The sequence below is a fragment of the Corvus kubaryi genome, unplaced genomic scaffold, assembly GCF_017639235.1.
Source record: "Corvus kubaryi isolate FWS band 111438036 unplaced genomic scaffold, C.kubaryi_AGA036_p1.0 37322, whole genome shotgun sequence".
Taxonomy (NCBI): domain Eukaryota; kingdom Metazoa; phylum Chordata; class Aves; order Passeriformes; family Corvidae; genus Corvus; species Corvus kubaryi.
Window position 1 is genome coordinate 3,304,471 of NW_024581101.1, and position 24,093 is coordinate 3,328,563.

The 24,093-nt window shown below is 39.6% G+C and overlaps 2 protein-coding genes across 3 annotated transcripts in view; both read left to right on the top strand.

The window, feature by feature from the left end:
* LOC121665262 (connector enhancer of kinase suppressor of ras 2-like) overlaps nucleotides 1–7,631 on the top strand; it is a 174,656-nt gene extending 167,025 nt beyond the window's left edge. For both annotated transcript variants that reach the window (XM_042029265.1, XM_042029266.1), the window contains exon 25: nucleotides 229–7,631. In XM_042029265.1, coding sequence (XP_041885199.1) covers nucleotides 229–444 — 216 coding nt within the window. In that variant the 3' untranslated portion in view covers nucleotides 445–7,631. The remainder of the gene's footprint in view (nucleotides 1–228) is intronic.
* A 378-nt stretch (nucleotides 7,632–8,009) lies between these two features.
* On the top strand, nucleotides 8,010–22,105 carry APOOL (apolipoprotein O like). The gene is made up of 9 exons (XM_042029267.1): nucleotides 8,010–8,057; nucleotides 12,045–12,149; nucleotides 12,725–12,844; nucleotides 13,887–13,941; nucleotides 14,096–14,194; nucleotides 14,548–14,639; nucleotides 14,998–15,084; nucleotides 16,638–16,794; nucleotides 18,466–22,105. The coding sequence occupies exons 1-9, from the start codon at nucleotides 8,046–8,048 to the stop codon at nucleotides 18,561–18,563; spliced, it is 825 nt and encodes a 274-aa protein (XP_041885201.1). The 5' UTR covers nucleotides 8,010–8,045; the 3' UTR covers nucleotides 18,564–22,105.
* Nucleotides 22,106–24,093: the final 1,988 nt, after the last annotated feature.

Consider the following 24,093-nt stretch of genomic DNA (forward strand, 5'->3'; position numbering starts at 1 on the left):
TTCCCACTTAAGAAAAAAAAGACACTATTTGTCACTCTGTGAAGGCAAGCTGTAGCACATGCCACAGACTGAGCTGTCAAACAGTTTATACTGTAATAGTTCCTGAATTTAGGTAAATATTAAAGTTTCCATAGTAGTTTCCCCAGCACTTAAAGTGAAAGAAGAAATAAGGTGCTGAAATACAAAATTTCATTTTGACGTGTCCTCTGTCTTTCTGGAATTTGCCAGGCAAAGGAAGGGGACCTCACAGTCATCAACAGTCTTCTGGATGATCCCAATTTAACATCAAAGAAGTTCAAAGATTGGAAATTAAAGAACTATGAGTTTTTCCTGGACATTTGTGAGTACAGTGCTGCTGGGAAGTCTCAAAATGGAGCCTCTGAACTGGCAAGCTCAGCCCCAATGCTGACACACACACACTCCTTCATCGAGACTCACGTGTGACAGGAGCCTCAGCCTGAGCCGCTGCTGGGTGCTCTGAAAGATGCAGTCAGAAAAACACTGGGTATTTATTGCTAAGGTACTCAGCAGTACTGTAAATACTTGGGTAAGAGAATAGTGCCACAGGATGCCTACTACATTGCATGATAAGACAATAATATTCTTTATGAATTCTTTTTGTTTGCTATTATCAACCAATGTCCGTATCAAGCTCTGCATTAGAAAGAAGTGGTGCAGAAGTGTAACTGAAAACAAATACCAGTATATTTAAAGTACTGTACTAGAACTCAGCTTATAGTATGAGCTCCTACAATCATTTTATATATTTAGATATATATAAATACATATCTATGTATATAAAATGTAACATGGTAGTTGACATTTCCTTTTAAAATGCCCTAAAGTTCACATTTTCACACAATTTTTCTTGAGAAAAAATATAAAAATGAAGACATAAATACATTGGCCACTCTTAGAGATGAACATTTATTTTTGCAACATTTCCAGGTAGTGACCATCTTTGCAAATAAAAGGACAGAGTTATCAAAATGTAAACTCAATCCCTATAGTGTGCCTTAAAATGTACACTGTACATCTAAGAAATAGATCCCAGTCTGGCCCTATGGGCACTCTGTACATGCCATTTAAATACTGTGTTTGTAATGTGCTGTGCCTGCCTTTCAAACGAAGGAACACGAGCAAGCAGGTTTGGCACAGAGGTAAGATACGAGTAGAACAATATTGGTTGTTCACTAATGCTGCAACTTAAACTGGTTTTAATAGAATTTGAAGTATTTCATGGTGAAAGAAAAAAAAACATCTGCACTGAGTAAGGTACATACTGCAGGTTTTCATCGTTTCTTCACTGTGAATTTAAGTGACACATGACTGTGAGTCACAAAATTCAAAAAAGCATGAGAAAAAAGCTAAAAAACCTCCTAAACTAATCAATTACATTCTGTGATAGACTGACATCTATAGCTGAGTTAATTATTCAAAATTATGTAATGTCTGGCAATAATTTTTAACTGCTAGCAGTACATTTGCAAGTGGGTGAAGTTATTCAAAACATCATTCGAAAACCAATCCGTATTGATTGGTTTGGGAAGACACACAAGTCACACAGAGTATTTCACTTCCTTGCCTGGGTGAGAATGGTTTGTAAGAATCAGATTTTGGGCAAAATACTTGTATTCTTGGGGGGAAAAGAAGATTGCTCTGAATGCTACTGAACATAGATTTCAAAACCATTCACAGTTTGCTTTGACTCTGCTTGCTAGAATAGCTCTAAAAGGCAGAACGAAGGGGATGTGAATACAGCTGATGTCATTTCACTGAAACAGATTTCATTGAAACAGATTTCACTGATAATTTTTTCACAAGATAAACCTAATTGTCTCTCATACATCCAGGACTGTAAAATCCATGTAGTTCAGCATAAGAGAGGAAAAAATGTTATCTCAGTGAGGTCCTAATATCCAGGGAGAGATTTTATTATTCCCAAAGTCAAACCCATGTGAAGGTGTCCTGGGTATTAATTCCATCTCTGCAGAGCAGCTGTGGGGGGCTGACCTTGGCTGGACAGGGGGAAAAAATGTCATGGAAAAGCTCCCAGGTTGAGATAAAGACAGGGAGATCACCTACTAATGGTTATCGTAGGCAAACCAACTTGACTTGGGGAAAATTCATTTATTAACAATTTAAAATACAATTGCATAGTGAGAAACAAAGACAAAATTTAAAACACCATTCCCTTGCCTCCTCCCTTCTTTCCAGTCTCAATTTCATTCCTTCATTTCCAGTGAGCAACAGCGTAAATTATAGAATCCATTTGGAAATTAACTCATACTATACATGCAAGAAGTGATGGATGATCACCAAATTAGTTAAATAGATTGAACTATCTAAATTCCTAAAGAAATTTAAATATGACTTTGGTTTCAAACCCAAAAGATGGTTTGTGCTTTCATAATGAAAAGATCTATATTATTTTCAAATAGCTTTCCAAAAGGATTTCAAATGCCACTGTATTGTCACTCAAGACAGAACCAAGCATATTCAGTGAAGTCACAGGAAAACAGAGAATACTACTTATAGATGAAAATGATAAATATAATTGGGAAGATATAGTTCTCAGAAATGACACAAGTAGCAGGGAAAATAGATTATCTCAGTTTTAAGTTTAAATACAATTTCTGAAATATGAGTAGATGAGATAAATAGTTGAGAGTTCACACTTTCGCTCAGCTTATCTTTAAAAACCTTCCAGTGTCATGAGATCATTGTTTCTAAAATTTCTTGGAATTGTGAGTCTGCATTCTGCTCTTGCAGAGCAGCTCTCAGCAAACCTGATTTGCACTGAATAGGCCAAATAAATTGTCCAGGAGATTCATGAGATGAAATGAGATGAGATACACTGCAGAAATTCCCTCTAATGGGCTTAAGATTAACTGGGAGAAAAGTTTGAAACATTTGTCTGGCATTGCTTGTGCCTTAACGCAAGCAAAATCAAATTGCTAAATTAAGCAATACAAATACTTTATTCTTTCACAAATGTCAGCTGGCATTTGGAAGCCGTTTCACAACAACTTATCATACCCCTGGCACATGTACTCAACTCCACCCTGCAGCCCTTCCCTCCCTGCCATGGGTTTCCTCCTCCTGGATGTAGGTGCCAATCTATATGTACTGCAGAGAGTAATGTGCACAGTCACCACAGCACAATTATTTGAATTTTCACCACCTTTGAACTCACTGGAATGCAAAGTGCAATACAGATACTGTATTTAAAAATTCATGCACCAAATCCTGCTCATGTGTTAAAATATGTCTAATTCTCCTGGACCAATAGGTGCTGAAACACACTGTACAAAGCAGCTGAAATTGTTGTGGTCGTTTTGATGCCGTATTTTTAAATAAGAAAAGAACGAGGTTTGGCTGTTGCATTCATCAAGGGAAATAAATAGCACCAGTACAATAGATTTATTAATTTACCAGTTTTCCTGCCTGAATTCTCAGGTAAAACTTGGTTTTTAACATATACAACAACATGGAAATGTTGTTTGGATATGATTTATTTAACTGGATCTTATTAGTGTCTTCATTCAGGATTCCTGCAGGTAAAATGTCTCAGCCCATAGACTTTTTCTGACACCCTACAAGCTGAGTCTTTTTGTTACTGGCTATTTTTCATTACAACTGATTTAATGCTTCCCCTGAGCTACTGATTCCCCTCCTTTTTTAATACTGTTCTGTATTCAGTGACATGTCAGATCTTTGAAAGTGTCTTAATAGCTCTCTCAGCATCACCTCCTGAGAGAACTGAGACATTTTTCTTGGTTTCATTATTTTAAGTGAAAACTACCCTGAGCTTGCTCTAATTGACACGAACAAAAATCAAAGGAGGAGGAGGGGGTTCTTATCAGTATATTCAGCTCTCGGCTGCTGCCTTTTGAGCTGGAAATGTGGTGCTCCACTGGCTTTTTCCAAGGAAAAAGAAATGAGTGTTGCAGAGAATTGTACATGGCCACTTAAGTCTACTCTTTCTCCTCTCAGCAGTTACAGCCTTCCAGACCAGAACACTCATTCTCCAAGGTCTTGTGAAGGACAGTACAGGTACCTTTGACGGGGTTACTTTACAGCGGCTCTGAGAAGGGCTAAGCCTCCTCAAAAGTTGTAGAATTCTGCTGCTGACCTTCAGGAGATTTCACTTTAAATGTTAATAGGACTTCTGGGAGAAAAAATAACAATCAGGTAGAAATTGTTTGACTCAACACAAATCTGAGGAGAACAAAGAACATTCTTCTTATTTTTGTCTCAAGTAATGCGAATCAGGCCAAGATTATCACATACCTTATTTGCCATATTCTCTCCTCATGTGGTTTTACTGTCTTCCAAAGCGGTAAAAGCATTCTTTTCTGCCAAAAAAATAGCAGTATTTATGACCAGGGTGATATAGCTGGGGGCTGTTGATCCTTGAGGAGGGACAGCTCTGCTAGCAGAGCTATTCTGTGATAATTCATCAACAGTTTGTACAAACTCTTCATGCAGTGAGGAACAAAGTCCTTCAAAGATGGTTTGTGTAAAACAACCCCTGGCTAAGGCATGATGCAGCACAACAAAACCAGCCCCCTCTGCAATGCCTGTCAGCTGCCCCTGAACTAGAGGATACCACCAGACAATTTAATTTACAGTTTAAACACTCAATTTGTCAGTATAAGCAAGTCTTGTGTCTCTACAGATATTCTGACTGTCCTAGAGAGATTCCTTCAGGAAGAGAGCACAGGCCTGTCTGTATCGCTGGGTCTCAGCTCGAACACCCCATCCAGGGCACACCCGGGTTCCCTACATTTAATGTTAGAGAAATAAGTGGTGGCTTGGTCTCATAGAGGATTTTATTCTCTCCTCAGTTTTCACAGTAGGGAAATGGTGCTTTTAGGGCAGCCAGAAGGGCACAGGTTTTCCACGGTAGATTTTCCATGTACCACATGCCTTAGGCCACTGAGACAACACATCACTTTCCCTGCTGCCAGATGATGTTTATTTACCACTAGGACAAAAAATGGGTCATAACAGGAAAGACTGGAGAAGCAATATTAGCTATTCATTTATATTCAGTATTAAAAAGCTCTTTTTCTTCCAGAATGTTTCCCTCACTAAAGCTGAGGCTCAGGGTAGGTTTTCCAGGCAGGATGGTGTGGGGAAAGGTTCTCCGTCTCCTCTCTCAGATGAATTCATACTGAGTGGCTGAGGCTCTCCATGGGTGTTATGTGGGCACAGATCTGAAAATCCCATCTAAAAATCGCACCTGAGCCACATCAGCTGATGTATGGAAATTACATGGCTATTTAAACCAAAACTAGTGGGTTCTATTTTCTTAGTTGATGTTTATAGGTATTTTCTTTGCTCCCATTACACACAAGCAAAATGTGATGTTTCCGATCAGTTCCACTCTCTAACGTGGGGGCAGGGGACTCTCTGCTCTGGATGTAACTAATAGTGAAAGAAACATTTTTTAAAGCTAATTTTCTACATTTTACGGGTTTTAACACTCTTGCACATCCAGAAGGAGGTTTATAAATAATATTGTTTAAGCTTCTATCAGGTTTGAAGATAGGTGATATACTACTGGGACCTCCTCTTAAAAAAAAATAAAAAATTAAATCATTCAGACAGAAACTGCCTTCAGGAAAAGAACCATATTCATTCTTAATGCAGGCCAGGCAGATATACCTTTATTTTTATTGAGCACATACATGTGTTAGAAGTGATAATTAGGGACTTTAAGCATTAATGCCACTGTATGAGCAGTATTTGAAAGAAAGCAATGTTGTAAAAATGATCAAATACGTCAACAACCTGCTGTTTGACCAGCTAAGCCCTGTAGCTTCTGTCCTCACATTTCTAGAATATTGTTCATCCTCAGGAGTTGGTGAGGGTATCAATACAGATCTTTTTACTAGCAGTAAATGCGTCTGTCCGAATGCTGCAGATTAACTAAGGATGTCACATTATACATATTAACTATTGCATTTTTTCACTAGCAACCACAAAACAAGTATGTCTTAACGAACCGTGTTCACTGGCCAAAAAACCAGTAAGACCCTGTTACCAGTTAAGACTTCTGTTTTACTGAGAAACAAGGATTTCAGCTTAAAAATCTGACGAGAAAACAGGTTAGGATATAAGAGAAATGCACTAGTATTAATAAACTTTTTACATTTGACACATACTGTATTGCAAAGACAATATCCTTGTAAGATCATTAATTGCTGGGCCATAGGTGACTTCTAGGTTACTAAATAGCTAATAAACCTTGTATAGAGCCTTTTTTAGATAACGCTTACATGTATGGAAATGTATGACACCCTTGTACTATGGCTTGCACTTTACTTGCATTAAACTGTGAAGTAGACTGTAGTAATGTCTTTGTATATTCAGGGGTTGAAATACCAAAGCACTGGAGTATCGTACTGCTGGTGTTCAACCTGTCCAACATGCTGACAACGTGTATTTTGCAAACCCCACCAACTTCAGATCTTTGGCAAATAACGCTATGGGGTCTCCATGGTCTTTGTTTCTTTGTAAATATAAACATTCTTACTGTTTCTGTAGCAATAGGAGGTTATAAACCAAACTTTCACTAGGACTGTTTTCAATAACAAAAAAAAAAAAAAAAAAAATCTATAGCGCCTTGTATAAAAATCATGGAGACTCCATGACCTGTGGGCATTTTTGTTTACAAGCAGTATGTATATATGTATTAGAGGCAGAACTGTTATTTATCACAAAGTTATATTGTGGATGATTCTTTCTTAAATAAATATATGTTTTCTGTCGTTAAGAAGAATAAGTATTTTAGAGCCATCTCGCGAAGTTTGAAGTGTCAAGCTTCACATACGAGTAATCTTCCATGTTTCAGCCTTGTTTTTCTAATCAGCTGGGAGATGAACTAAGAGGCAATGGAAAACCACCTGTCCATGCCAGGGAAAATGTTGGAGTTGTAAGTTTTTGAGCATTCTGCAACTTTTCTATAATTCCCATCGTGCTTAATGCTTTGATGAGCAGATGCTCCATCGGTACCACAGTAAATCCCTCAGCTCATGGATGCTAGAGAGAGAAAACCAATGGTTCTAGACTAATACAGGTCAAACAAGGTTTCAACCCCTGGATAATACAGTATTTCTTCAGTTTCACAACAGTATTTTTAATTTTATACTTGTCTATGTTGAGAGATGATCCAATAGTTTCTATAGGCAATGAACATTAGGTTTCTTTTTTCCCTCTTTCCAGATGAGTTCTGTGTGAATTACTGTAACCGGCTGCGTTTTTTCTATCACAGATTAATAACTTGTTAACTTTTTGTGTGTCTACAATGAAAATTTATGAATGGAAAACTTCACTGTGTGTTGCTCACTGGGCATATACCTCATGGTACATTGCACAGACATGTAAGTTGTAAGTTGCACTGCAACATTAAAAAAAGGAACATATTGCTCTTTTTTCAAAGATATTAACTTATTTAAGAGATATAGTCTGTACATTATTAAAAAAAAACAAAAACAAAAACAAAAACAAACATTTATTCTTCCTAAATTCAAACAAAGCTTTTGTTTTGGGGGGAAAAAAAAAAAAAAGTTGTAAACTTCAGTTGTAAATTTGGACTTCAATAAACGAATTATCTGCACTTAGATTGTGCGTTTCTGGAGGATTTTGTGTGTTCTGAGGGTGATCCAGGCTGAGTGCGATGCGGGATGAGGGGCATCCTTCCCGGTCTGAGGGCCATGCCGGCTGAGGGGGATTCTGCACGGTCTGGGCGCGATCCCTGCCCTGGCTGAGGGGGATTCCTGCCCACCTTGGGGCGATCTTGGCTGAGGGGGATCCATCCCTGCCCGCTTTAGGGCGATGCCAGCTGAGAGCGCGATCCCCCCCATCCCTATCCGCTTCGGGGCGATCCGGCCCCGGCTGAGGGAGATCCACCCCTGCCCAGCTTGGGGCGACGCCGGCTGAGGGCGGTCCCGCCCGGTCTGAGCGCGGTCCCGCCCCGGCCCCTCGGCCCGGCCCGGCGCGGCCCATCCCGGGCGCCGTACGCGGCGCTGTCCAACATGGCGGCCAAGGTGAGTGTCCGCCCGCCCTCAGGCCGGAGCTGCCTCCGGCCCCGCGGCTCCGCTGCCCCTCAGGCTCCGCTGCCCCTCAGGCTCCGCTGTCCCGCGGGCTCCGCTGTCCCGCGGCTCCCGGGGCGGCTCCGTGCGGCCCCTCGGGAGCGCCCGGCCCGCCCGCAGCTCCGGCGGTGCTGGGGGGAAGGAGCCGCGGGTGCCGCGGAAGCCGGGGTCAGGTGGAGGAGTGGGGCAATGAGGGGTCTCTGTGGTAGTGTGGGACCTGAGGGGGAAAGAGCTGGTTCGAGAGGTGGTTAAATTATGCAAAAGGGAATAAAGGCAGTATTTCTCTTCTGGTTATTCTGCATGTACTTACAGCCCCCGAAACACCTTCAACTCGAGGAATATCGAGATGATAGTTTGGTAGTAACATGATAAAGTGCTAGTAGTGCTGTACATCACTAAAACAAGGCTGTTAAAATCACGCTGTTACGAGCTAACAGGGTTACAAGTATCTAAAATATCTCGACTTGTAGGAATAATACAGTGTCGTTAAACAGAGAAAAACGTGCATGTAAAGCTCTAGGCTTTCTCACAAACGTTTAGACAGGTTTTCCAATGTTCACAGTCAAATTGATGAATAGGTTGCTCTCACATGAATCTTCCTATTTACTTTTGAAAAGCATTTAAAATGTGTATATATCTGCAGAGAAAACTATGATGTCAACAAGGACAGCTAGAGAAATTAAAATAAAACATTTACCTTAAGTTTGTTATGGAAAAAGAAATTCTCTTTGGCTTTGCAGTCTGGCTGGGTGATCTTGAAGTAGTTTGGCTCAGTACATAAATCTGAATGATTCAGTACCTTTAGTGAAGTGACGTAATTTTATGTGTGTTCTTTACTATTTACTATGAAAGATTAATAAGAGTTTTATTCTTCTTAAGATTTCACTCTCTGTGGGTCACCATCTGGCAGACCAAGATTAAAACCAAATCCATGGAGGTGAACTGGGAGGATGCTCTGTTCCACTTGTGTGTGGGTTTTTGGTAGTTGTCATTAGAGATTTGTAAATACACACCTGAATTAGGATACTGGGTTTGGCCCCCAAGCTTCTGGCAATTGTCATGTCTTGTGTAACTTCTGGGAAAAATAAACCAAAAGGAGTGAGACAGTTTTCTGATCCACTGCAAGACATCTCAGCGGTAGGAGAAAGTCGTAAACCTATGACTCTTTATTCTTTAATTAACATTTTATCATGGAAAATACGGTGTGAGGTAGGAGCTAAATTTTAATCTTATTTTAACCTGGCTAGTAGATTCCCGTTTTGTGATAGAGAACTCGTATATTTTTATATATAAATCCATGCATCAGATTTTTGCATATACTCCACTCCTTTGATTACATTTGTTTTGAGGCTGTTCCTGCTTTCAGAGCAAGTTTCCTGACTCATGCTCCAATTCTTGAAGCAAGTACACAGAATTTGTAGTTTCAGTGGGAAACAATGTCTTGGAGATTAGCATAAATTAACTATATGGTTTTATTATGGTTTAGTTTGTATTTTGCATTTTTTCAGTGCAACGTAGTGAATTCTTTGTAGTGATGCAGCTTTTTAATTTTTTTTTTTTAATAGAATCTGTATTTTTTATCTTTGATAAGATTCTAGCACTTTGAAGCAGATTGTTTGAAGTGCAAAGACTTAAAGCCAAAATTATCCAGGTACATTTGACAGTTTTATTATTATATTTTGATTGGTCTTACTCCAGTTCTACTATTAAGAGGCGTAGCTGTAACAATTTTCTGCTAGAGAGTGTATAATGCATTTCTTCAGAAAATAATTGCTGTTCAGGCTTCTCATCAAAAATAATGCCATGTCTGTCTTTGGTGGGCTTTTATGCCTAGGGAAAAAAAAAATCCTTCAGTTGTAAGTATTGCAGGTCAGGAACATGGCAGTGGTGTTACAGGTAATATTTTAACTCCTGCCACTGACATTCCCTTCAGCTGGTGTTTAGCTCTGTGTCCCTGCAGAATTCATCTCCAGAAATGTCACCTGGCCTCATGGCTTTTGTAGCTGCAGCAATTTCCTGAATTCATCCAAAAGAAGATTTTTATTTCTATCTAAGTCAGTTATCAGCTGATGCTCTGAAATCATTCTGCTGGCTGAACATGTAATTCCAGGGTGTTTCACAGCTCTAGCTTGGTGCAGGTGTTTTTCTCTGTGCTTCTTTCTTAGTGTTTGATATATCAATATGATCCTGCCGTTTCTTAATTCTCAGTGACTTCTGTAGAAGTTTTCATAGGTAAAATGCTTTTTGATTTCTTCAGCTAAACAATAGATGATTTTCCTTGCTTAATACATAATGCCTCTTAAGAAACTTTTAATAAAATAATTTCAATAAATGAATATGAGAAACAGCTTAGCTAATTGAGTCTTTTTAGTGCATCTCATGATTAGATAAGGAACAGGATAAACAGCTCCATGCAGTGAAGCCTCTTTAATGCAGTCAAGGTGATGTTGCTTTTTCTTTCACTCTGGTTCTTTGTGATTTCAGGGTGAAACCCTCTTGGAATAACTGTGCCAGTGTAAATGTTAGCCAGTACAGCTGTTTCCTTGGATCTTCAAACATTTATGTGTTTGTCTGCAGGCACACAAAAGTAAAGCAATTACTGTCAGTCAGGAGCTAGACCACTTTCATCATTCCCAATATAGCTTTCTCTTTTACACTGAGCACAGAACTCCATTGTGACTTTTAAAAATATATGAATTTTTTTAAGTGAACAGTACAGCTTTTCCATGCTCTGTCACTTTTAAATTCAGTTGTGCTTCTAGTGTCTACTGAAAATTGGTATCTTGTTCTGGTAGCATGCTGTACTGAAATAAGCAATCTGAATTATGATAGGTTTTAAATAGTTTTTCTTTAATAATTCTTTGAAAATACAGAGATTTTGAAGACACACACCTCTTCTAGATGATCTTCTGTAGCTCAGACTGTGGCATTTTGCATTTCTTATCAGAGAGGCAATTATTGTGCTAATTGGGACTTACTTTGATTGTCACCCTCCTCTCTCACGTGGTCTCTGTGTCCTGGGCCTGTTGGGTGTCACAAGAGCCACGATCCTGGGCTGGGCACATGAGCCAACAGAGCATCCCAGTGGCTTTTCCTGCTGTTGGGCATGGGAGGAAAGATGGCAAGTGGCCCTTGGAATGGCAGCCAAGAGCTCAACTGTACTGAGAGTTTGATGTTGCTGTGTAACCTTCACTAACGCTGGATGTTAGATCTTTAGTCAGCGTGTGACTGACTGGATTCATGGCCAGCCCTGCTGGTGGCAGTGTGGCTGATGTTTATTTTTTGTATGTAAGACTTTTCTCTGCAGATTCTGGCAGTGGAGTCACCTCCATCTTCCTTCTGCCCACATCCACACCTCCCCACACAGCTGGGGCAGCAAGGGAAGCACACAGACCTTTAATGTCACGAGTTTTGGTATCTCCCCCTGTGCCACTGCAGACACAGACGTGCTGTGGGCTCAGTGTCTGCTCACACACCTGGGGATGGCCCTCCCAGTGAGGAGAGGGGCAGAGCTCTCACAAATTCCTGCCCAGGGTCACTGCCCTGCTTGGCAGTCTCTGGGGGAAGAGGAGCTTGCTCTGTCTCTGCAGCAAATAAAATCAACGTGTTTTTGCTGAAATGAGTCATTCATTGACTTGGAGTTCCTGCATGCTGAGTAAATTACATCTGAATTTATCCTAACAGGTGAAGGAAGCATCAGTGTGCCTTTGAGCACAAAGTTCTTCCTGGTATTTTAGACATAAAACTGTTGTCAGGGATCTTTAACTTTTTCTTTACCATTATAATTTGAGAAAATCTTCGTATAAGTCAGAAGGCATTTCTAAAAGGCATAAGGCTTAAAAAAGGTTTTAAAAGTGACTTGTTTAATCCCATATTTGATGAAGCCCAAGGGAAATTTTTATTTCAGCATTAAGACTCCCTTTTTTCATCTCTCTGTCCCAGGTGGCAAAGCTGGCAGCTGTTTGTTCTGGGCTGCCATTTGTATGTATTACTGTATATGCAGCAACAGAAAAGGAGTCAAAAAGTCAGCTGGTGAAGCCAGATAAGGTATGAATCCTCCTTTTTGTTGGTCTTTAAAATAATACTGGAAAGATCTGCAGAATAGCAGCTCTTTCCATTGAATTATATTACTCAGTAACTAAAATACATAGCAAAGTAATATGTGATAATAAATAGCTGACAACTGTAGCTCAAATAAAGCACAAAGTGTTACTAAATTAGTAAAGTTTTATCTCATTGTCATTATTACAGTAGTTCAAAACTGAAGTCAGAAAAGGTAAAAATAGAATACTTTCTGATGCATCCTTTTGTAATGTGCAGTTTCTGGTAATACACACATCCATCTAATTATTCTTGCTCATGCCTTTGCTGAATGATAGTTTGTCATACTCAGTAATTTTGCTGCTTAGAATCTGTAGAGTTGCTTCAGTTTTCATTTCTAAAGAGTGAAGTCACACTTGAGTCAGTTTGGAACTCTAAAAGTTCATAATTCCATGTAGAGGTTTTGTTTGCCATATTGAGAACACTGAGCATTTGCAGGCTTGAAAAACCCCATTCAAGTGCAGCAGCTACTGAGAATAGAGAACTCTGTCCCTGCTGTACAGCTGTGCCTTTGTTTCCAGCTCCCAATTTACAGTGCACCCCCTCTGAAGTCAAAGTACATCGAGGAGCAGCCTGGGCACCTGCAGCAGCAGCTCTCGGCAGTGCGACAGACGACCGGCCGCTACTTTGGGTGGTGCCAGGTAAGGAAAGCCTGCACCCAAGGCTTCCTGCAGTTCCTCAGCACTCGACTCACCGCTGAAAAAACAGGTTACTTCCCCCTGGAGGGTTTCTTGCAGTCTCTTGTCTTGGCATAAGATAATTTAGGATGGAAAAATGAGTCCTCCTTCTACAGCAGTAGTAAATTCGTGCTGGTGGAACTTGAGGACGTTTTGGAGTCTGAAATTCCAGGTGCAGTCCATGGAGAAGGAGCTGCTTTTAAAGGGCAGTACCTGACAAAAAAGACAGAGTGCCTCTCATGTACCTGTTGCAGCAGGGTGTTCCTCACAAGTTGTCAGAAATACCTCCCAGCTCTGTTACTGCCTGTTCCAGGTGGAGAGGGAACTGTGGGGCCTGTCACTGCTCTTGTACCTGCTGGGAAGCAGCAGCTTCACCCTGGCTGTTGGCAGGAAGAGATTTTATGCTTGTGTTTTGCTTTTACGTAAAAATGTAGACCCTAATAGTTGTAAAAAAAAAATTCAAAACGTCTTCCTGTATTTTCTGTAAATTATTAATTCATTGGTCTGTCAAAATGTTGTCAGTGACTGGATGACTGAAATACTCTTGTTATAAAGTCTGTAGCAAACTTTTTCATGCCATTAATCAGTGAGAGTTCCTGACACTGAGTAGCAGTGACCTCTGGCGGTACAAATTCGGTGGTGTTCTTCCAAACGGTTTTCCTGAGAGACTCTTTAGGGAAGAGATTGTATTTTATAATTGAATTTTCTTATATTGTACAGTTGGCATCCAGGTGTTTTCCTACTCTGCAGTTCCTGACATGTCAGTTTTGAAAGTGAGCTTACATTAGAGATTTTTTTTTTTAAATTAATTGTCAAGGTAAGTTTTAAAAATATAAAAATGTTTGTCACAAACAGGGTAGATCTCTGAACAGCCTTTCTAGAAGGTCACTGATCTGGTTTGGGTTTTTTAAAGTTACACAATAATTCTTTGTCTCGTGCTGAGATATATGTGAACAGCTACTTTTGCAGAGATTTTACTTTCTGGTTTCATTTTTTTTCTTTGTAGAGTGCTTTTGTCTTTGTTAAAAACGGAATAGTGGATGCAATTCAGTTTGGAAAAGGTAGGCAAGTCACATACCTGTCTCATTTCATGTATATTAACTCTCAGTAAAATCAAAGTTTTCATCTTTATTTCTTAAGTGGGAAATAAAATAAAATTACTAATATTGAATTTCCCTGCTTCTTTTTTGTCTTCTTTTTTTTTCCATTTTGTAGATGCTTATGTTTACCTGAACAACCCTCCCCCAGACTTTCTTCCCAAAGCCAGTGTAATTACAGTGTCAGGCTTGGCTGGTGTAGTGCTGGCGAGAAAAGGTAGGGTTTGCTTCTTTCATTATTGGTCTGTGGGATATGGAGCATGTAACAATTTCTGTGGTCAGAGTACTCTTCTGAAACATTGGCAAAACCCTGTGTGACTAAAAGAAAAATCCTTCCTGGTAAATTGAAGGGACCTTATTCATTGCTGTTAGAAGCTGGCTGAGACCTGACAGAGCAGGATTAGACAGACTAATAATACAATTGTTCTTCTCATTCTTCACAATATTGGAAAACCTAGTTGGGGATTATTTCTCTTTCAGAATGTCAATGTCTCCTGCATTTAATTGCTACAACTATTTAGTTTGCATTTCATTATTGTCTAATTATTCAAAATACTTGGCTCTGTACAGGTTCTAGGTTTAAGAAAATTGCTTATCCATTGGGACTTACTGCTGTAGGATATTCTGTTTGTTACCCAGCTCAGTCAGTGGTCATTGCTAAGGTAAGTTTCTGGGTTTATCTGTGGTCAGTTCCAACATAGTGAGACAAGTTTGGGTCCTTTAAAACTGGTGCTCCAGTCTACTGTGCCAACATTGCCAGAACACTTTTTTGCTGATCAGGTTTTGATTTCATTTGGAGTAGGTGGATTTAGCATGGGAATGTTTCCTGTGGAGTCCTAATACCAATTTAAACATTATTTACAATTTGCTTGATGTAAGGGAAACATGCACTAGATGTTGAAAAGCCTTAGTTTGGGGTCAAGCATGTTCTCATGCAGACATGACTAATTTCATTTGAATGGCATGTGTGTCGATGTATTTTTAAAGCTGTTGTTAAATTATGTTTTTCTAAAAAAATAGGTAACAGGGAAAAAGTTACTTTGTGCGAGTCATCAGACCTATGAGGCTGTGAGGTCACTGTGGGCAGAAAAAGAAACTGTCTCCAAGGTAGGACTTGGGAAATAATGATAACTCACACATTGAGAGGGAGATTAGAAAGTTGTGGACTCCTCTGCTGATGTTGTTTAACGTTTACTGATTGTGTTAAGCAAGGCACAAACCCCAATCTGATCTTTTAGTCACTTCAGTGTTTAATTGCTCTTACACGTTTCACACCCATAGATACTGAGATCCCCTCTGTAGTGCACAATACATGCAGAGTGCACAGGAGAAGAATGAGTTTCTCTTAGAGCTCATTTTTTATCTTGACATGAAGGATCCATTCTGATTCAAGCTTTGGTCTTAAGCAGCCCCTGAGTTTAGGCTAAAGACACTCAGGATTACAGTAGGTATGAATGGCTTATTCTTCTACAACCCTTTCAGGAAGTCTGTTTGAATTACCCTGTGATTTATTTCTTTTCCTTGTCCTATCCTCATTGCAACCATAGTAAATAAATGATCAGTAACCTCTTTATATTGACCTATTATGTATGAAAAATGTATCATGGTTTTTGACATTCTCTTCTCCAGTAATAACTTTCTCTTACAGAGCAGGCTTTCTAACTCTGACATAATTCTTGTTCTCCTCTGAATTCCCTCTAGTTTCTCTGCTTTTCCTGTTTTTAGGGGATTTTGTGTGTGGTTTGTGTTTTTTAAGTGGAGTGGTCAAAATAGGACACAGTAAACAGCTGAGGCCTTGCCAGCAGAGAGTAGAGGACAATATGAACCTTCTGTAAATTACATATGGAATTTGGGTTAGTAATCCCGGAATGAAACACGGGTTTTATCCAACCTGAAAGGATTTTTTTTCTCAAGTGGAAATTTATAAAACCTTGACAAAAGTAGCACTTCCTGAGAAAAATTTCAGCTTTGTGGAGTAATTTTTCGTTGCTCTTTTCAAAGAAAATTTCAGTTTCTCAGTTATACTAACATGTAGAGGTATTTTGCTGTAAATTTACAGTGCTCATTGGCATGCAGTCCTCACCTTTTATTTCCTCTGAGAAGCACAAATGGAATTCTGAGTTTTGAAAATGAGATTCAGATAACTGTCATTAAATAATAGCAAAACAAGAATTGATGTGGTACAGACACTTCTATTAACTTCATTTTTTTTCCCTGAGTGAAACCTGTTCCCAAGATATATTAGTTTTCATTACTAAGGTGTTAGAATGATTTATCTTTCTATCTTCTGCTAACTAGGGGTAGTAAGTGTTCTGTAAACACTCAGTGCTGTTTCAGTCTTGTGTGAGGCTAAAGGCTCCTCACCTGGAAATGAACTTTTTGGAGGGTCTCAAGTAAAACCACAGCTTCAGTCCTAAGTACATACTCATGTCAAATTCCCTTATACATGAATTTATTCTATTTGATCTGTGGGGTTTCATGCATTTTACTTTTTCCAGCTGTGTCCCTTGTGTGCAGCTGACTAGTTGAATATCATTGTATGATGTCATATCTGAAAATAATTTCATAAAAGATAAGCTTCTAGACTTGAAAGCTTTATTTTGCAATAATGTATTAAGCATGTACCCATGTGCTTTCTTTTATTAATGTTTGGTTCACAGCTGCAGCAAGAGTCAAAACCAATTATGCAAGAAGATAAGAAAAAGAAAGGAACTTGTAGTACCAAACCTGAGTCTGCTGTTGAGTCAAGATCATTGAACAGAACAGAATCTTTGCCAGTAGAGTGTTGGAGTAATGAAGATCCAGTGCCATCATCAGGTGAATTAAACATTTCAAGTGTAAACTCAGGGCAACTTGCAAATCCAATTAGTTGACTTAATTCTGTACTTACTCTTGCTCTAAACTGGAGCAGACTGTCAGTGCATATTATTCTTGAGAGCATATTTTACATGCTGTCATTTAATACATATTTCAGAGCCTCAGGGAGGTGATAATTTTCTCACTGTGGGCCCTGTCGCAGTATCAGAATTATATATTGTCTGTTCTCTCTCAGTAATGTCAGACACCCAATGTTAATGTAAACCAGATTCCTTTGTAGGCCAAAATAAGGAGTAATCCAAATGCAAAACACACAAAAAGGTTTTAATTTTGATTATATTAGAAGATTGAAGTCTCAAATGGACTTCATTACTTTTAGCCTCTGCTAGCAATGCAGAGATGATCCATAGTGGAAGGAAAGAGGAGTGAGTATATGAGAAATGAAGCATTGGATTTTATTTTCCTGGGTTTTTTGCAGTGGTTCCTTGTGCATCTTAAATGGTTGAGATGATCAACTGATCATGTAACAGCCTATTTAACAGATAAAAAAATTTGTAGTCCAATTTGTAAGAGAAAACAGTGGAATTACCTTATAAAGGACAACTAAATTTTTTTTAAAATACTGTTACTTTTTGTAAGGGCAATTTCTGAATTTTATTTGTTACAAGGAAATAACTTGGAAGGAAGGAATTGGTTTTTCTGGAAAGCAAGCAGAACATACTTGAGTCAAGGTTTTAATCTTTTTTCCCTTTATTTTCACTATAGTATACATTCACATCTTTGCTTTGCACCTGAATTTTTTCTGATCTAGCTTGTGGAATGCTTTGATCTGTTTTTACATTTGCTTCAGGCCAAACTGTCTTTATTGGGTTTGTGTATTTAGATCTGTCTTTGCTTTCATAGGTGGAATTAGTTCATGTCCCTAATACAGCCAAAAATATCCATGCCCTAAATGAATCTGTGTTGTCAGAGATGTTTATTTTCTCCTTCGAAATGGGGCAAAGTTTTCAGGAGAATGTAACACCCTTTGTTAGACCAAGTGATGTAGCTGGAAAAGAAGTAGATGAGGAACAGGGGACACAGCCTTGGAAAACCTGCCTTTACAGTCCCTTAGAGCCTCTGGAATTGCAGTATCATTAAATAAGTCAGCCTGTGCACTGTCCTTCAGGGTGAGTGGGGGGGTTCAATGTTTTACTAAACTCAGTTCATGGGTTTTGGAAGTCATGAAGTGAAACCAGGTAAGAGTGCTTGTCTTCCTTTGGAATTGTTGCCATCTGGCAGCAGCTTCAGGGAAGATCTGGCAGGGTTGGTTTTGGGAGCCAGCTCTGCTCCTGGGAGCACTGGGGCAAGAAACACTGGAGATTTTTTTCCATGCCTCAAACTTTCTTGGGCAAAGCATCACAATTTCTTCTCTCACTCTGCTGTGTTAGAGGTGGTATTGGAGAGTGGGAGGAGGTCCTGCTCTCCATCCACTGCTGTGCTCAGCATTCCCACATGCCCTCATCCTCTTTTATCACATCTTAACACACTTTGAACTCGAACAGAGAGATTTTGATCTTTTCTTAGTGTTTGGTAATACAGAAATTCTCAAAATGTAACACTAAGCTTTTTTTCCCTACAGCTCAAATATATGCATATTTTTAAATGATATTTCTTTACTATCTCTAACAGGAACAGTGAAGACATCAAAATTTAAGCCTGATGCAAAACTTGTGGACCATGGTCAGTCCAGCCCAGAAGATGTGGACATGTACAGCACCAGAAGCTAAGCCAAGTCTGCTTTACAAACTGCAAAATATTACAGATAAGGGGGAGGGAAGAAGGGAAGGAATAATCTTTACAATACATACTCTGTGAGGTATAATTTAATCAGATATTTTCTTATCTCCCGATTTGTATTATTGACGTACATGATTCTGTTCAGTGCTTATTTTGTTCCTGACTCCATATAAGCAATGGGAATTCACTCAGTGTCATTAGTGAGACACTGAGAAAACAAGATTTGTCAGTGTCTTCTCCCAATGAGGTTTCTCTGTGCCAAACTTGCTAATAAATGTCACTTCACAAAGGATATTTGAGAATGCAAACATATCTCTGCTTTGGCTCAGATGTTCATTGATCTGAAAGAAGAATGTGGGGGATGGGGTTTGCAGAGGCTTCTTCGTCTTTTATCTTTCAGCTCTGGAACAAAGTGCAAGTTCCTGCTGGTCTGAGTAGCCTTAAAATATCCATGGTTGTATCATGTGAACAGCAATGGCTTTAATGCTTGTGTAGAAGAGTCACAGAATAATTTGGTACTGTTTGCCTTTTTCACAAAGGTGAATGGAAACAACTCTGTGTCCTGCACACCTCTGGTGTGTTCAAATGTCACTGAAGCTGGGCAGAAACATACAACTGATCTCTAAACGTCCTTTCTAGACTATGCATCAGTTTTCACCTACTTCCAATACTTGGAAGAACTGTGTATAAATTTCTTAATCCATGAAACTGATCCTGAATTTATATAAAATCCATTAGAAATGTTTAGGAAGCTGGAAATTGGTAGTTGCAAGGTTTAAACTGCTGACAGACAGTAAAAACACAGATGTAGTAGGCAGCCAACTTTTTCTTCTCACAAGTTTGTGTGCAGTACCCATTGATTTAAATTCTGTGTTTTTCCATAAGAATAATACTAGAAATTACATTTCCTAGGATGAAACTTTCAAACACTGCTTTTATCACTATGTATATCGCTGTACTTCTGTTCATCTTCCGTTTCTCTTCATTCTGTTATCTTTCAATTAATGAAAATTTTCTTTGCTGTACAATTGAGGGGGAAGCAAGAGAAACCATATGAACAGATAGTGTGATTGGAAGGCTAAAGCCTGAATGCTGCTGTTCTCAGCACTGGGATGTGATGGGATATTTGCTCCTGCTTTCCTGAAGAAATTTCACAACCTGATTTGTTTTTCCAAGGCTGATAATGCAAAGGCAAATGACCAGTGAAATACAGGCAGAATTCCTGGTGTCCCTGTGGGATTAGCAAAGTTGTGAGGAGATGCTACAGGATGGAATGTGCAGAAGGCACAAATGGTGAATGTGCAAAAGAAGTAAAGCTCTTAGGATGGTTCAGAAACAAACTGATATTTTAAAATCCAAATTTCAGGTAGTTTTGGACTTCGAGTCCAGTGCAAGGTGAAATCAGAAAATGGGAGTTTAAAAAGAAGAGTTCTATCAGTTAAACTTGCCTGGGACAGCTGACAGGATTTAATGTGTTTTGTTTCTTTAATCATCTCTTAAAGGCCCAGGCAACTGTCAGAATTCAGGCAGCTATCAGAGGATATTAAATCAATCTTCAGAGAGCTCCTGGACATGACGCATTTAGTGTTTCATCACGGAGAGAGGAGTAGAAAAATTAGGTAGCTGGGCTTCATATACCATTTCCAGGGAAACAGATGAAGACTTAAGTGAAAATCGTGAAGAAATTATCATTTTCGAGGGCATGACTGGATGCCAGAAATTGTATTATCTGTCTCCCTTTGATAACATTCTGGATAAAAACATAAAGGAAAACCTATCTGCTCTGCTCCTAAATTGTTAAATATTAACTTTGAGTGATGTGCTACCACAGCAAGTCAACAGGAAAGGTAAGATGCTGCAGATTTGCTTGGATTTTGCAGGAGTTTACTGTGGTGAGATTTTTCAGGACATAGTGAAAACTCTGCCCAGGAATTGGTCTCCTGGGAGCAGGGAGAGGAGCTGCTTTGGATTGCTGTTATGGAACCAGCACATCTGCCCTTCCCAGGAGAGCAGGCCTTAGGACACTGTCGTGGTGCCAAAAACTGCTCAGGGACTTCCCAGGTTTTGAGGGCATTTCCACTCAAAGCTGGTGGTGCGGGTGGGGGTATCCGGTCTGCGGAATGTCCACGGGCTCCTTGGTTGGGCAGGCAGGAGTCAGGTGTCCCATGCAAGCCCCTTCCATTGCAGCCCCTGATCTGGTTCATGCTGTGCATGGCCCTGGTGTACAAAGCTGGGGCTGTATTTCAGTCCCAAATTACTCCTTAGGGCAACATTGGTAGAGAACTAAACTTCAGAGTTAAACATCTTCTGGGACATAACTTAAAAGTAGTGTTCCTGCCCACTCTGATGAATGAACAGGATAAGGGATGCAGTTCTGCAGCTCATGGAATGGAGTCCCTGTGCTGTGTCATTTCTTTGAGGTAGGTGAGAGGAGTGAGCAGCACAGGATTATTCCAGGTCAGGGTTTGCCAGGTGGCTGCCCCATCCCTGGAAGTGTTCAGGGCCAGGTTGGACAGGGTTTGGGGCAACCTGGGATAGTGGAATGTGTCCCTGCCTGTGGCTGGGGGTGGAACAAGATGGGCTTTAAGGTCCTTTCCAACCCTCACCAGTCTGTGATTCACTGGTGATGCTGCTGCTGCTATTACTGTCACTTTTTAGCTTAGTGTTTTCATCAGCTGAGATTTCTCTTTCTCCTCAAGGTGGGGTAATTTTCTGTTTACTTCATTTTTATCACCAGTTTTTGTTTACTACCCCCACACAATGGGGTTAAAATTAGAGGGTTTATGTTGTGAAACAGGTACAGCTAAAGACAACTGTTCCCTAACTGCAGCCAAAGAAAATGGGAGAAAAGTATGGGAAATTTTGTATTCTGGCTGGGTGTGTTCTCTGCTTTCAGTTCAGACATCTGAACCTCCAGGGGTTATATAATACTTTACAGCTGACTGCAAGGAGCTGTAGCCACATGTCTATATTAGTAATTTCTAGTAAAGGTGCTATGCAATGGCTTTAAAAAAGCAAATTCACATCTACATGATGCCATCCTGGGTAACCATGTGCCTGACTTGGGCTCTTGAAGATTTCGGACCCAACAGACAAATCTGCTACAGTGAAAAATTAGCATAAAACATGGGAAAAGTTTTATTGTGAGACATGGTTTTATTAATTTGTAGCAAAACACTTTGAAATGCCTCTCAAATGTATCCTTAAAAGTCACTTAAAGTTTATTTCACAGTGCAATAATACAACAACATTATAAAAGTAAGAATGTATATTGTAATTTTTATATAAGTTATGTATTTGTGAAAAATTCAGTGTCTTAAAGAGTGGGGTCACATGGTATTTTATAATACAGAAATAGGTTTAATTTGCTGCATGTTTTTTTATTTATGGTTGATTGTATTCAATATAGAGAGATTTGGAACTTGTTGATATTAATATTTTTTTTAGATAAAACTGATTGTGATACTTTATTTTGTCATATTGCTGTGAAGCACCTGGAAATAAAGGGTGATAAGATACTTTTTAAAAAGTACATTTAACTTTTGTCTGTTGTTCCATCTGTAGAAAAATTGTCAATTCCTTGCCTTTCTTTTTAAGAGTTCATTTCGGTAATGACTTTGGTTTATTAATGTTGGGGGAAAAACTTCACCCTTGAAGTACTGAAACTCTTCTGGAAGAAATTGCTGAAGTAACACTAAGGACAGATGAATGCTCGGTGTCCTAAATTTTGAGAAGTGCTCCCATGTTCTTTTCTTTGTTTTTTTTTTCTAAAGAATGGTATAGTTCAGGACTTGGAAAAACTGAAGCTTTTATCCATGCTGAAGGAATGACACTGTTCAAGAAGGAAACAGGTAGTAAATGTGTTTACCTCAGTGTGACTCTGTGCCAGTCTTCCAGGTAAAGCAATTTGCCAACCAAGAGTCATAAATTATGTAATACATGGCGTAACCTAAAGAGTAAATTACTCGAAAGGAGGAAAATTGTGTAAATGAGTGATGTGGCTGTTTTAATGGCAGATTGTCACTGTGATTCTTGAACAGCTTGGGAAATACCATAAAGGTATTGGAATACAGCACTGTAGTTATCTTGTAGTGAAAGTTTGCAGTATTTCTGAACCACAGTGACATGCTGAAAATGTACTTTGAATCCAAAATGATAGTGGGGTCCTACGAAGCCTATACTTTTAAAGGACAATCTGTAGGCACTGGATTGTGTGTGGTTTTTATTTTAAAGTGCAGGGATTCCCAGAAGCCAAGCTCAGCTATGTGCTGGTGGTAAGCTGCAGCCAAGAAAAGCTGTGATTGAAGCCATTCTAGAAGTCAGTGTTGCCTTTTATCCTGCCCCAGCATTGATGTGCTTTTGTTGTGGACCAGAGCTGGAGTACAAACCCCAGTGAAACCCTGGGTTCACAGTGGGCAAAGGCAGAACACCATTGTTCAAGGTGCAGTTAGTTTACAGACATGGGAGATGGATTTTGCTGGAACAACTGAAAGAAATTCCATTGCTGTGACCAGGGAGTGGGTGTAAACTGAGCCTGTCATGGTTTCAAGCCTTGGTAACCTTTTCTGGGCTCTATTTGTAGCAGTCCTGATACCAGTGTTTGGGAAATCTGTAGCTCGTGCTCAGTTTGTGTCACTCTCAGGACCCCTGCAATGCTGCAGGAGGAGTGTTCTCCAAAGCCATCTTGAACCAGATCTGAAATGAATTAAGATCAAACATCATGAGCAGTTCCATCTTCCACCACTAATTTTGGTCAGTAACTTTGGTTTAGTTATATGTCTCTCTTTGAAGAAATTAAATTAGCCTGGATGTCGTTACAGAATGCATAACTTGGCACTTGATTCTGCTGAGTTCCAGAAACTCAGACAATAAGAGGAGGAAATGGGTGTGCTGTGGAATACAAATCTCTGAGCTGTTCAGGTCTGCTGGCACTGGGTTCATTTGCTGCTACCCAAGTGGGCACTGAAAACAGAAAACAACTCACAGCCTCAGCAGCCCTTCCTGAGGCCAGGTCCAAACCTGCTGCATCCAATAAATGCCAATGATGTAGCAAAGTCAAGAGTTTAGGGTTTGTAACCTGCCTCATTGAAACATCTCACCCAAGGAAAAGCTGCCAACTGCATTTCTGCATCCTTGAATCAAATCTGACAGCCCCAGGTAAAGGTGTTTGTTTATCACCCAACGTGAGGCACTGGCACTGAGCAGCTGGGAGCTGGAGCCAGAGGGGAATTCCCTGTCAGCCAGAAGAATGGAGCATCTGCAGGAACTGCTTCTTCACACTTCTGCCTTACATCTGAAGAAAGATGATGCAATTTCTTTCACTGAGGTAAAAATATTTACCTCATACCTTTGTTCTGGTGTGTTGTAAAGCAATCTTCTGGCAGAGCTGAGAATCTCTTATTTACTGCTGTAATATTAAGTGCTGTTGGGCTTTAGCCAAAACAGTATTCTCTCAAGAATTTGCTAGGCATTCATTTTAAGAGATCGTTATTTATCCTTTGAAAAGCAAAGGTTAAAGTT